Source organism: Bombus vancouverensis, chromosome 15 (genome assembly GCF_051014615.1).
Source record: "Bombus vancouverensis nearcticus chromosome 15, iyBomVanc1_principal, whole genome shotgun sequence".
In the NCBI taxonomy this organism is placed as follows: domain Eukaryota; kingdom Metazoa; phylum Arthropoda; class Insecta; order Hymenoptera; family Apidae; genus Bombus; species Bombus vancouverensis.
In genome coordinates, this window is record NC_134925.1 from 12,766,161 (window position 1) to 12,778,798 (window position 12,638).

The 12,638-nt window shown below is 34.0% G+C and overlaps 3 protein-coding genes across 9 annotated transcripts in view; all 3 read right to left on the reverse strand.

The window, feature by feature from the left end:
* LOC117160473 (tachykinin-like peptides receptor 99D) overlaps nucleotides 1–1,525 on the reverse strand; it is a 46,019-nt gene extending 44,494 nt beyond the window's left edge. For 2 of the 3 annotated variants that reach the window (XM_033341206.2, XM_033341205.2), the window contains exon 1: nucleotides 1,287–1,525. The gene's annotated coding sequence lies outside the window, so the exon portion shown is untranslated. The remainder of the gene's footprint in view (nucleotides 1–1,286) is intronic. The other variant, XM_033341204.2, reaches the window with a different exon arrangement.
* Nucleotides 1,526–4,241: 2,716 nt separating this feature from the next.
* Sply (Sphingosine-1-phosphate lyase) lies at nucleotides 4,242–8,516 on the reverse strand. Of its 2 annotated transcripts, none has more exons than XM_033341271.2 (9): nucleotides 8,388–8,516; nucleotides 7,606–7,753; nucleotides 7,323–7,538; nucleotides 7,055–7,263; nucleotides 6,751–6,987; nucleotides 6,472–6,681; nucleotides 6,145–6,383; nucleotides 5,811–6,078; nucleotides 4,242–5,750 (listed from the first exon to the last, which is right to left on the reverse strand). In XM_033341271.2, exons 2-9 carry the CDS (start codon nucleotides 7,751–7,753, stop codon nucleotides 5,619–5,621), a joined length of 1,659 nt encoding a protein of 552 aa, XP_033197162.1. In that variant the 5' UTR covers nucleotides 8,388–8,516; the 3' UTR covers nucleotides 4,242–5,618. The 2 variants fall into 2 exon arrangements, with proteins under 2 accessions (XP_033197162.1, XP_033197161.1); XM_033341270.2 differs by lacking the exon at nucleotides 8,388–8,516 and adding an exon at nucleotides 8,176–8,370.
* Nucleotides 8,517–8,976: 460 nt separating this feature from the next.
* Tusp (WD40 superfamily protein Tusp) overlaps nucleotides 8,977–12,638 on the reverse strand; it is a 28,134-nt gene continuing 24,472 nt past the window's right edge. For 3 of the 4 annotated variants that reach the window (XM_076624759.1, XM_076624757.1, XM_076624756.1), the window contains exons 16-17: nucleotides 12,460–12,589; nucleotides 8,977–12,379 (exon numbers count right to left, since the gene is read on the reverse strand). In XM_076624759.1, the coding sequence (XP_076480874.1) occupies nucleotides 12,473–12,589 (117 nt within the window). In that variant the 3' untranslated portion in view covers nucleotides 8,977–12,379; nucleotides 12,460–12,472. Of the gene's footprint in view, nucleotides 12,380–12,447; nucleotides 12,590–12,638 lie in introns of all 4 variants that reach the window. The other variant, XM_076624758.1, reaches the window with a different exon arrangement.

A 12,638-nucleotide genomic window follows, 5' to 3' on the forward strand; every position in this document is an offset into this window, starting at 1 on the left:
TTTTCAACATCCGCTAGATATTAACGATGCAGTATGTAGGATCGTATACTCCGCTTAAAATGCATTTTACACCATTAATTTGCGAACCATTTGCAAACCATTGGGGTTCGACGAAAATTTCATTCGACCCAATTACGCGGAACCGTGTACCAGATGAGTTTATAGATCGTTCGTGATCGTCGATTCGCCGACGCGATGGGTGAATATCTTCATTTACGTTTCACCAAACTACTTCACCCTTACCACGCCGCAGATTGCACTCTTTGAAATTTCCTCGACTGCAGCACTCTCTTTTCGCTACTTGCGAACGCTTTAAATCAAAGTTTCGACGCTTCCAAGCTTTCCTCGATCTCGATACGGATATTCGATAACGTAACGACGAGAAACGCTAGAGATACCTGTGTAACAACGAGTTAACAAGTCTTCCAAGAACTTGGACCAAGGTATATTAAAGAACGGAACACGTCCAAGTTCTTCATTTTACAACTCGCGACAACTTTCTCTCAATTTCTTTGAACAATTGAGTTTTATATTTTTACGTATGTACGTATAGTGTGCACGCATACACGCACGCATTTCGCCGATTCCATGACTCGAAGAATAGTTGGACAGTTTGTAGTCGCGAGGCGACACAACGTCGCGTTTCAATTTCACAAGCGCTTTGCTCCGGCAGCAATTCATCCGTTTCATCTATTTCAAGTTGTATTCGTTTATTTTTACAATGGTAAATCTCAGATCTCGTTTCACGGTAACCGTTAATGCGTCGACAATTTATCATTTTATCGTATACGATACGATAGAAAGAGAAACAACGAGAACAGTGTTACTTCTTCGAAATGATTAACTTGTCACGTATTTTACAATAAAAATTTCACCTGTACACATAGATCGCAGGTAACAAGTTTCAATTGCTCGCGAAAAAGTAAAGAATATACGTTGTTATAGATTCGACGCGATATGTTTATCAGCGATATTGGTTTCACGAAGCAAGACCAGTCCGATACTCCCTATAACCTAGCATATTGTAACTTGGAAAACCAATTGTAAGTCTGCTCGATGTCACTGTTAATGGACGTGCTAAAGCCGAAGCTGTTTCTCACGGTCTACATTTTCATAACACTTTTTTCGCCGTATACTACCTACTTATCCTATACTTAATTCCTTCCATTTTTCTTGAGCACTTTTTCTTAAACATTATTCGTTCGTTTCCTACGCTCTTTCCTCTTTATTCTTTTTTTCTTGTGTTTTTATCAGTGGGAAGAAAAATTTTGCGACAAAAGACTCACCGGTATGTCAAGATCTCGGCGTAAACTCGATTCGTTCGCGAATAATTTCACACGTCAATGACGAAACGTCGTTCTTCGTGAAATGTTGCACGCGATTTAAGGGTTGCCCGAGCGGTACGGGACGCGCGCTTCCACGATACTGATCGACGACGTCTCGCAATACTCGCGCGTCGTGACGCGACGCGACGCGACGCTTGGACGCAGAGCGCGTACTCGAAACGCTAACCTCCTCTAGCCTATCCGTGACCAGCCACTGGAGCTCTATTGCCAACTTCTCTCTACTTCGAACATCGACTTTTCCTCCTTTTATACTTTATACCATTCTTCTCTTCATCTTTGTTACTATACTTGTATCTTCGTTTTTCTACGAGACCCACTTATCGAAAGATAAGAGACCTACTTGTGTCTCGAGATTGTTCCTAGATAATTGTTCTCTTTCAAAATGATATATCGATCATAGTTTCCTTTGTCTGTTCGACATTTAGAATAAATCAATGAGATACGCAATTAAAAAGAGAAAAGTGAATCTCCTTTAATCTGACTCCCCAATTAATAAAACCAGTCAGTAGTGTTTTAAAATTAAACGTCTCTACGGTATTATATACCGGTTACACGTACATAATCATCGTTTTGTTGTCGAATATGTGTTTACGAAGACAAGCACGATACAATAAATCGAAACTTCTAATTGTATTTTGATATTTGCAAAGCCTTTAAACCAATGAAATGTCGACCGAAACGGTTATGCTGGTTATTAAGTGATTTCATTCCAAGAGGATTTATAAATTAATTAGAAACCTTTGCGACCTGGATCTATACCATACTTGAAAATCTTTCCTATCTTTTCGTCACACGACCAAAATTAATGATATTTCCTTCAATAATCGCACGTAAAAGCTTCAAGGGATTTTTATCAAAGCAAAAACAAAGGTGAACGCACCAAAAGACAAAACGACGCAATGCCATTTCAATAACGGTTTTTTGGCTTCACGAACGTGAAAAATAATTTTTCTATGAAACAATTCGACCACGGCATTCGTTTCACCGTGGTTGTTTGATTGCTCGCGTTATTTCCATTCGCACGGATCGAGTAACAATCGCCAACAGAAGCAAAGTTTTCTCTCTTGCTGTCATGCTTCTTGCAACTTTCAGCTAAAAATCACGCGCATCGCCATTCCTTCAAAATGAAAATGTCTTTTCCCTTTATGGCTCCTTTCCTGTAATACTAAATAATTTCTCAAAATTTCGTTTCATTCGCTATTCGCGATATTCTTCGCTTTCTCGAAAGCCGGACAAACATTTCAATCGGTTGTCATTTCAAATAGTTGTATGAATTGAAAGAAAATATCAAAAATCTAAAATTTGCTTCAATTTTCAAAATGCTCTTACGAAATAAATTTACGCGTAATTATATAATTACGTACTAACGCAAACAGAACATGCGAAATGGTTATAAACGTGTCTAGGTTTTAAGAACGCAGAGAGATAACAGATAAAATAGTAGACGCGTAAAGATAATGGATCTCTCGAACGATCTCGAGTATAAAAAGGTTTTCTGATGACTGTATTATGTAGTAAAACGTATATACAGTATTTATCGATCTATTATCTGGTAGAAATTATAACAGCCGCATGTATCTCTCATTCTATGTCTGAGATTTAACATATATAGCTATGTATACGTATACCCCTAGATTCTAATCCTTTTAATTATCCCAACTACTTTAATTGCTAATAGTATCAAATTTTTTTGCTTTAACTACATTTTTTTCGTTTACTACTTACTGCTAGGCATGTTACATTCCTATTTATTATTCATGCGAGCTATATCATTGATAATACACGTTCATAGCAGTGGCCTCCTGTTTCAAAATAATTAACTTAATCGAAAGGTCGTACGTGACAGGAGAGCTGGTTGGGTGGTAATGTTGAATCAACATACGAATCTGACGTCTTCGAGCCGGATAGCTCGATTATAACCATAACCGAATTGGCAGCGAGGAAGTTCCAATCAGGAATTATCGAGCTTTTGATCGACCGATATCGGTCGCATGGCAATATGTATGTAATTTTCAATTACTTGTGCATACGCTACGTTAGCCACACTTCAAATTTTCATTTTGTTCTTGATGAATACTTGTAATTTAAGCTACAGTATTGTACTTATTATATAGTTATTAAAATTATATTATATTATATTATATTATATTATATTATATTATATTATATTATATTATATTATATTATATTATATTATATTATATTATATTATATTATATATTATATTATATTGCGGGGAGAAAAATCAACTATTTTAACCGAGTTTTACTCCCTAACTCAAGGAACCTTCAAACATATCTATCAGCGGGCATGTTTTATTTTAATCATTTAAATACAATACGAATCGAAACGTAACAAAAAAGAAAATATATAAGTACATCTCTTTAACAATACATTTACATCTTATAAACAAATCTCTTAGCATCTCTTAGAAAGAGCTGAGCAAGTAAAGCTATCAATACTGCTGCTTTAGAGATTACGCATTCTTTTAAAGTTAACTTACTTAATTTCTGCATTTTAGTATTATTACGGCAATCGATTTAAACATAGTTCACCAAAGACTTGTTTCGTCATTTATTTCAAAATAAAGAACAATGTACTTGAATATTCAGAAATTAATCACTTTTAAATCTTATGGGATTTTGTATGGAAATAGCTCTTACAGGTACATACTTATACTTACTCCATACACTACATACTACATCGACATATACATACTTTCTTTTGCAATTCACAAACAATAACAACATTCAGGCTGAAAATTTTCGCGTCAATTATACTGTTTATTATTATTAGAGCTGATAATCAAGGTGCTAATTGCCCGTTTATCTCGATATCATTAGGTTGTCCGAAAAGTTTCTTTCGTTTCATAAGGTGATAATAGACGAACAACAATTTCTGTTTTATATTATTTTATTGAATTAGATATGATCCATTTCGTTATATTTCTATTATTATGTTCCTGCATAATTACGTTAATGTACATTATTTCGGCCATTCAAGTTTACATATGTAAGCGTTCGAATACTTTCGTCAGCCACTGTACAGTGGACTGTCGTACAACGCGGTTAATACGTTACGCGCAGCATGAATTCGCGTTGTACGTGAATTTTTCTCGTATAACACGCATAATCTAAAGTAACACGTTTGAACTGATTATTGCTATGCCAACTTCTGTTTTCTGTGTTTCATCAAATAGGATAGTATTTTAAAAATAAATGGCACATATACAAAGTTGATTAAAAATAATATACTATTAATGTACGTAAAAATCGTATCTTTTACTTTTTCTCTGCAATTCAGCTGATCTAACATTGCAACTTTTTCTTTAATAGAAATGCATTTCTGTTTTAACATTTTTTTCTTTTTTAATTTCATCCATCATGTCCTTAAATTAACTTCCTTTATAAACGTAATTTACAAAATACTTCTGTATTATGTATACATACGTATTTTAAGTGTAAGCTATCTCGAATCATGAATACATGACACTGATACGTTAGTGATACGTTATAGGAATTCGCGACACTGGCACGTTATAGGAATTCGCGTTGTAAAAACTTACGTTATACGGGAGTCTACTGTAATTAAGGAAATTACTGTTTTATGGAAGGCTGATGAGATTAGTATATTATTTCAATTCTTTATTCTCAATAATTCCACTGCCAAGCATATAAAAATATATGGCACCAAATTATACGTTATTACTACTAGTAATAGAATTAACATTCAATACGTTTTTGTTATCTAAATTTGATGTAGTTATGTAATATTAGAATGAACATAATAAAAATGTATAAAATATATAGATAGATATCTTTACATAATATTCTATAAAAAGTACCAAAAGAATTGTACACATGGATGTATTAAAAGTCTATAACGGAATATGTGTACATGTATTGTATATTTCATGAAATGCGTAAAAATACTGCTGTTAAACAAGATATCGTCTATTTAAAAAAAATTGATTAGAATAAAGTTTTGTACTTTAAAAGTATATGTTTAAATAATTCAAAATGCCACTGCATTGTACAAAATATTCCATTTATACGTATTAAATCTCTCCAATATATGTTCATAACTCTATATGGTCTTGAATTCTATTTTGTTTTTTAAATTCAATCTTTTAAAAAATATATATGGGTCGATTAGATTTTTTAATTAAAATTGTATAAGAGATTTCAGAAAATTAATGTTATTTTTTTTTTTTCATTTCTTCTTTACTCTTACATTTGAGTTTATAAAAAGTAAGCTAATAGTGCAATCAATTTAGATACTTGATCCATTATTAACCATTGTTTTATTTCCTGGCGTAAAGTATATGGAATCTAAGAAACATTTTGCGAAATCGCCAACAATACTTCTGTCTGGTATGCTCTGACTCATTCCATAAATTGCAAACTGAAAAAGGATATTGTATATGGTATATTTATATAAAAATTACTTAATAGTTATATTTACCTTCCCATCAACAGGAGCTTCTGGATTTTTTAAGATTATACTTAATTCAGTTTCAACATCATTTAAAAATTGATCTGCTACACCTAATTGTGTATGGACATATGTAACACAAAGATGTATGCCACACGGGAACTGAAGTGTATTCAAGTTCCATCCTCTTACATTTAGAGCTTCCGAAAGTTTATAAATGTGAAAATCATTTGACCCTAATGCTATAACCGAGGTAGCCGGGGTACCAAAAATAAATATTCCATCCAACTTTCTCAATCTGCGATCAATTCCAAACATTCGATTATACAGTTTAACAGATTTGGCAAGAAATTCAAATACGTACCGTTGTTCAATATATTTAGTAGTTTCTATAATTTTCCTTGTCGATTCTAAATATTCATTATAACCAAAATACAATAATGTAGCCCAACATGTTGCTATAATTCCACCAGCTCTTGAACCACTTACAGTTGGTGAACCATATATACCACCAGGCCAATCGGTTGTTATAGTATATTGATAATGTCTTAACTTTTTATTTCTATAAAGAATAAGCGAAGAACCTTTCGGAGCATATGCATACTGAAAGAAACAAAATAATATAAAACACCTGTATTATTAAATAAAATTAATCAACATTGTATGTATAATTGTAATATTATTTATGTACTTTATGCGTATCAACCGATATACTTGTAACTCCAGAAAGTCTGAAATCACAAGGTGGTACATTAAAACCTGCATTTGGCATGAAACAAATTAAAAATCCACCGAGACAAGCATCGACATGAACCGGAATATTGTATTTTATTCCTAGATCAGAAATTGCTTTAATGTTATCCATTGTTCCATACGGAAAGTTTGGTGCTGACCCTATTAACTATTATAAATATTACATTAATTCTAATGCATCAATTTGAATCTAATTTGAAAGTTATTTCCTATATACCATTATTGTATTCCTTGTAATAGCTTTTTCCATAGATTTGATACAAGCAGTATAGCTATGTTGGTTGACAGGGACAGAACGTACTTTAAGTTTTAAGTACTGAGCAGCTTTATCAAAAGCGGAATGTGCTGTTACAGGCATTACTATTTCTGGATTTTTTATACCTTTTACATTCCTTGCATAATCCCTATATGTTTTACATGCCAATAAGATTGATTCTGTACCACCGCTGGTCATCTGAAAACATTTTATTACATCTTAAGTTAGTTCGATCGGTCAGCATTTTAAAATGAAAACAACTTACAGTGCCACAAGACTCTTCATCTCCATGGAACAAATTACAAACTATTCTCACCACTTCTGCTTCCATCTTACATATACCAGGAAAAATATCAGGATGTAATGGATTTGTATACGATGCAATGCTATAAATATCTCCCATTAATTGTAAAAGATTAATATCAACTCTATATATAGCTCCAGACACTTTACCATTTCTCCAATCATAATCACCTAAATAACAATTATATATATTGGTATACTATAATAAGTTTTTTTCAATTGCTTGTTACCTAACTGAACACATTTTTTTATTCTTTCTAATATTTCTTTCGGTTCTAAACTTTTCTCTGGAAGTTTCACAATGAAAGGAATATCTTTTATTCTCTGTAACGTTTCTTGTTCGAACGTTTGATTAATCTTATCTAATTCTTGATCAATTTTATTTCTAATAGCAGGTATAAAATTCCTTAAACTAAACAGTTGCTTCTTTGCTCTTTCTACCAGACCTAGAAAACAAAATTTGCTATTCATTGCAAATTTTTAAATGTTAGTATACATTACAAATAATCATACTCTCATCTTGAAAGACAAAATTCCATAACCAAACTGTGGCAAGGATGGTTGTACTGGTTATAGTCACTATTTGCCATGGTTCTTTGGCTTCAAAATAATTATTAATCAGTTGTTTCATATTATTAACACCAAGAAAATATACGTTCATCTAAAAGAAAGATAATATTATCTATATGTATTGGATGTCTTTCATCGTTTCTACATGTTTTTCTTCCAAATTATCATAAAAATTTGATCAGTAGATTCGATACATGTTAACGTAGATATTGTAATTAAATAATCTTCAATGCAAAACAAGTGCCAGCACTCTTTCTTTATTTCATATGTATGTATATACATATGTATATACGGCATACACACACATTTATACACTTGATCTTTAGCTCTTATTCTTCCTCTTTCTCGACACATTTCATTCCCTGATACTGTCTTTATCACTTACTATGTATTCACCTTTCTTTCGTTAACGATTTATTTATGCGATTTTTCCCATGCAACGCCCCGTTTCAGAAAATTGATGAGTGAAATTCGGCATATTTAAAAAGAACACTGGGAATTTTTAATACATACCTCAATTTTTAATTATATTATAAATATATTAAAGCGAAACGTAAGTGCACATCCCGAACAGTTTACGAGGGATTGTGAGATAACTTATAATACTTCGATAATTCAGTGTATCAGAACATTAATAGATAGTAGCCCCCACCCTTGCTTCTGTTACAGATTACAGACGAGACGGTGGTCTGTGCTACCATTGACTAAATACAGGATAGACTTACCTGACACTATGATAAATATGAGACTTTCGTGTTTCACATTCTGAAATACCGACATCGAAAAAGATTATTGTTCCTCACGCCCTCTGCGATTTGCTACGGCAGATATGAGAATTACATATGTAATATTAAAGTCAGTTGTCGAAAGCGATAGAAATGGATCTGGCATTTTACACTTTGCTCATATAGAAGAGCGGCGCGCGCTAAGAACGACCAAACAAGTGACGACAAAGCAGCAGAAAATATATTAAACTTATAGATTTATATAAAATAAGCCACAAAGTAACTGAGAGTTGACGCGTTATTTGAGGTTCTACGAGTGATTGATTTATTTTCTGCTGCGTTGTCATTCACTTGTGTGACCGCTCTTGCCGCTCGCCGCTCTCGGCCCGATCAAAGCCTTACATGATGTACCCTGTCTCATATTTCCTAATACCGTTTATTCTATACACGGTTTATCATCAACTAATCCTGTTATCTCAATTAACTCTTTGTCGGTGCCTGTATGTCGACCATGGTTCGAGTGTGCTACATTTATTTAAACAAAAGCATAGTTCAGTCGAAATTTATATAAAAATAAAGGATAACAATCTTGTGTAGAATTTCATTCTTTATTTACAAATATTTGATAATCAATGAATTCGGTAACAAAATTGCATTGCACAGATGCAAAATGATCGTTCAGCGCTAACAATAAGAGCACAAATTAACAATATTATTATAGAAGGGACAAAAGAACTAATATTGATACGATTTTCACTATGACGTGTCGTTAATCAGTGCAATATAATAATTATTCAATTGCAAAGTTTTACACGTAGCACAGCATTTTTATCTCTATTTGTATGTGCATAATTTCAGGCATAATCTCAACATTATGCTCATAGAGAAACCGGAATATATCAACAAAAGACAGAGGAGATATCACCATCAGTTAACGAACATGTAACATATAGCAAATATGATTTGTTGAGCTAGGCCGAACATTTTCGAACTCAGTCACGATTGTGGCGCGTGTAACTACATATATTACCTATAGATACAAACGCCTTAGACAGATTATGTGAATCTATAGTACGTTAAAATACACAATTGCTGTACAACGATAGAATATCAAGAACGATCCGCTGTGTGATGTTTCTGTTTTAGTTCGGTACTCAACTTTCGTATTTCGTAGGTCGTTCCGTTTGATTAATGTATACGTAGGCACTATTCATCGTCAGAAAGGTATGTCGATGAAGATTCAGTGATAATCCAAAAAATATTATATGACAATTTGTTATTCTTTTCTGTTGAACGCATGGATTTTCATTTATGCGTGAATATTGTCTCATCAATGATGACACAGGTGTTAAACGTTAATAGATCTTCAAGGAGAAACTAGTGCGTGGCGGAAATGACTAGTCATTGATATAGATGTTGTTTGTATGTAGCGTGACTCAAGTCCGTCTTGCTCGGCGGGTGTAATAAAAGTGTAACGTATGTGAAAGGTAAATAGGTCACATTGATGCGATTCTTTCTTTGATATCAAAAGTTCGTGCAGGTATGAAAAGTTAATTATCGCGAAGCTTTCACCGTAACGTGACGCAATATTCTTTTTCTCTTTCCTCTGTACGGTTTCGTGTTTTCTTTCTAATCCCTTCACTGATGAAAACTCGTACATCGTGCGACCATACCGAAAAGTACAAACTGACTTATAATTGTTGCGATGACGCATGGTCGACAGCTATAGTAAAATCTATCATATGGGGAGTACATATTAACCAATAAGTACGTAACCGTATACCTACGAAATAATATTTTTAAACATACAAAAACGAACTCATGAAGAATTTTAAGGAAACACTCGAAAGAACATCAAGAAACGATTGTATAATTCAATCGATCGATACCATTGTTTTGAACGTGTGTGTTCTGCATTTTTCTCGTTTTCAGATGTTCATTACTCCTCTATAAACTCGAAATAAAAAAATTTTTTCACACGCGCTAAGCTCGTGGACGTACAGAGAGAGAAATATGCGGTAGGCGATACAGCGATAAAACTAGTGACATGTGACGATAAAGGCAAAGCCGATACAAATGTTGACACTTACCGCTTACCGCTCTCTGTATGTACGCAGCCTAACGCATGCCGTTGTTTATTCCATGGATTAGCGTCTTGTATTTCACGGTGCAAATGCAACAGTGTATCAACGAAAAACCAACTTGTTGTTGATGATACATCACGTACTTTATAAGGTGCTATCTACTACTGGTGACGACAATATAATTCAACATACAGCGTTGTCTAGAAATCAAATCAACCGTACGATTTAGCGGTTCTATATGTATACCGACGATTACTGTCAATACGTGGCATAAATATTTGTATATTTATCGCTAACTCGTCAATACGGGGCGGCCTGACTATAATTAATTGTAAACATCGTCGAAAAAAAACCTGCCTTATTAAAATTGCTTGTATGTACATACATGTCTGCAAAAAATAGGGTTACAACCAGTATAACACACACCGTTTTGTAAGAAACCAAGTTGTTCTACACCTTCATTTGTCTTACGTATATTTACGTCAGCAAACGCCGTTTTAGACGCGCGCATGAATCACATATAAGAATATGGCAACAAAAATTACAATTATGTTATTGCACAGCTCGCATTCTCGTTTGCTATCGTTTCAGGCGCCCCACTCTCGAAATTTCGATTCGACGAAAAAATAACTATCCCTTAAGCGTTTCTCGTGTAGGCCTGAAATCGATATTTCTCTTTTTCTTTCCTTCTTCATTTCATCCTTCTGTCTTGTTCACATTACTTATAATTAGGCGAATGAAATACAACGATAATGGATTAAGTACAGACGACAGTTAGTTTGTTGCGTATACACACTGGCATACTGGCGGAATACTCTCCCTCTTGCACTGTCTAGTTACATTCTTTTAATTGGTCTTTTCTTTCTTCTTCAATTTGCCCTTTTCGTCTTCCGTGCTTCGGCGAGAACGAGCACAGGTCGGACGTTATATCATTTAGCGTTATTTATTTATTTTTTTTTCTTTTTTCATTTTACAATACGCCTTAAGAAACATTTAATCGAACAACATGAAACACTCGCATGGTTATGCGAGCCCGTCTATATATATGTATATAAAATTCGAATATACTCGGCGGACCGCAAAAATGAACGAGACGAACTTTCAACAGCATCACTAGACTCCAACGTGTCGCATAAACTATACAAAAATCAGCGCTCGAAGTTGGGAGAAACGAAATATTTTGGACGGTACGACGAAGAAGCATTTCAACAAAATCTTATCCTTTTTACCACGGTTCCTTGTCACAAAATCTTTGTGTTCCGCTCAAATTCAAATCACTCTCAATTGTACATTTGCTAAAAAGAGATTCTGCGAACTGACGTATCGTGTTATTTTAATTTGAAGGTGTTGATTCGAGAGACTTTCGCGTAAGGCCTTCGGCAGGTTTTACGTTTCTATCTTTCTCTCCTTCTCCTTCTTCTTCTGCTTCTCCTTTCCCTTTCTCTTCTTCTTCTTCTTCTTCTTCTACTTCCCCCTTTATTTCTCCTTCTCCTTCATCCTTTTCCTTTTTCTCAAGTTTCTCTTTATATCTTTTCTGTCGCGTTACAAGGCGCTGCAAGGCTATGAGCTTCCCTCAACTTTGAGATTTCCATAAAAAGATCTCTGTATCGCGATTGAACGCTTGTTCGTTTACTTAATGATTTATTCCAGTTCGTCACTAGTAGTCTTAATAATAGAAAGACATGTGGCTCTATAACGTGTTCAAAAGCTATATTTAAAAGTGTCTTTTGTATTCTCTTCTTTACTATGTGTAGCATATTGTTACAGTTTTTTTTAGCCTTCCTAACACTCGCGCCATTTTTCTTCTCTTTCTTCTTTTGGTTTTATTTGGACGAATAATTTATGCAATTACAGCATACGTTCCAAGCGATATTCTTAGAATTCGCTTTTACAATGTCACACGCGAACCTGAAAAATAATCTTACTAATCAATTACGAAGCAAGAAATCAAGAAGTGACTCTCATACTTGAATTACCAAATGAATTACCGGTGACTAACGATTACTTGAGTCGTTGTGTAACATTAGCCAAGGCAACGGCAAATGCTTGTAACGCGCTGAAAGGATATTGAAAATCCAATGTATAGGCGTTTCCATCTATCCTTCCAAATTGCATGACCTAGTGTAATATCGAGGAAAATGTGTTATTTGATCACGTGACACAGAAC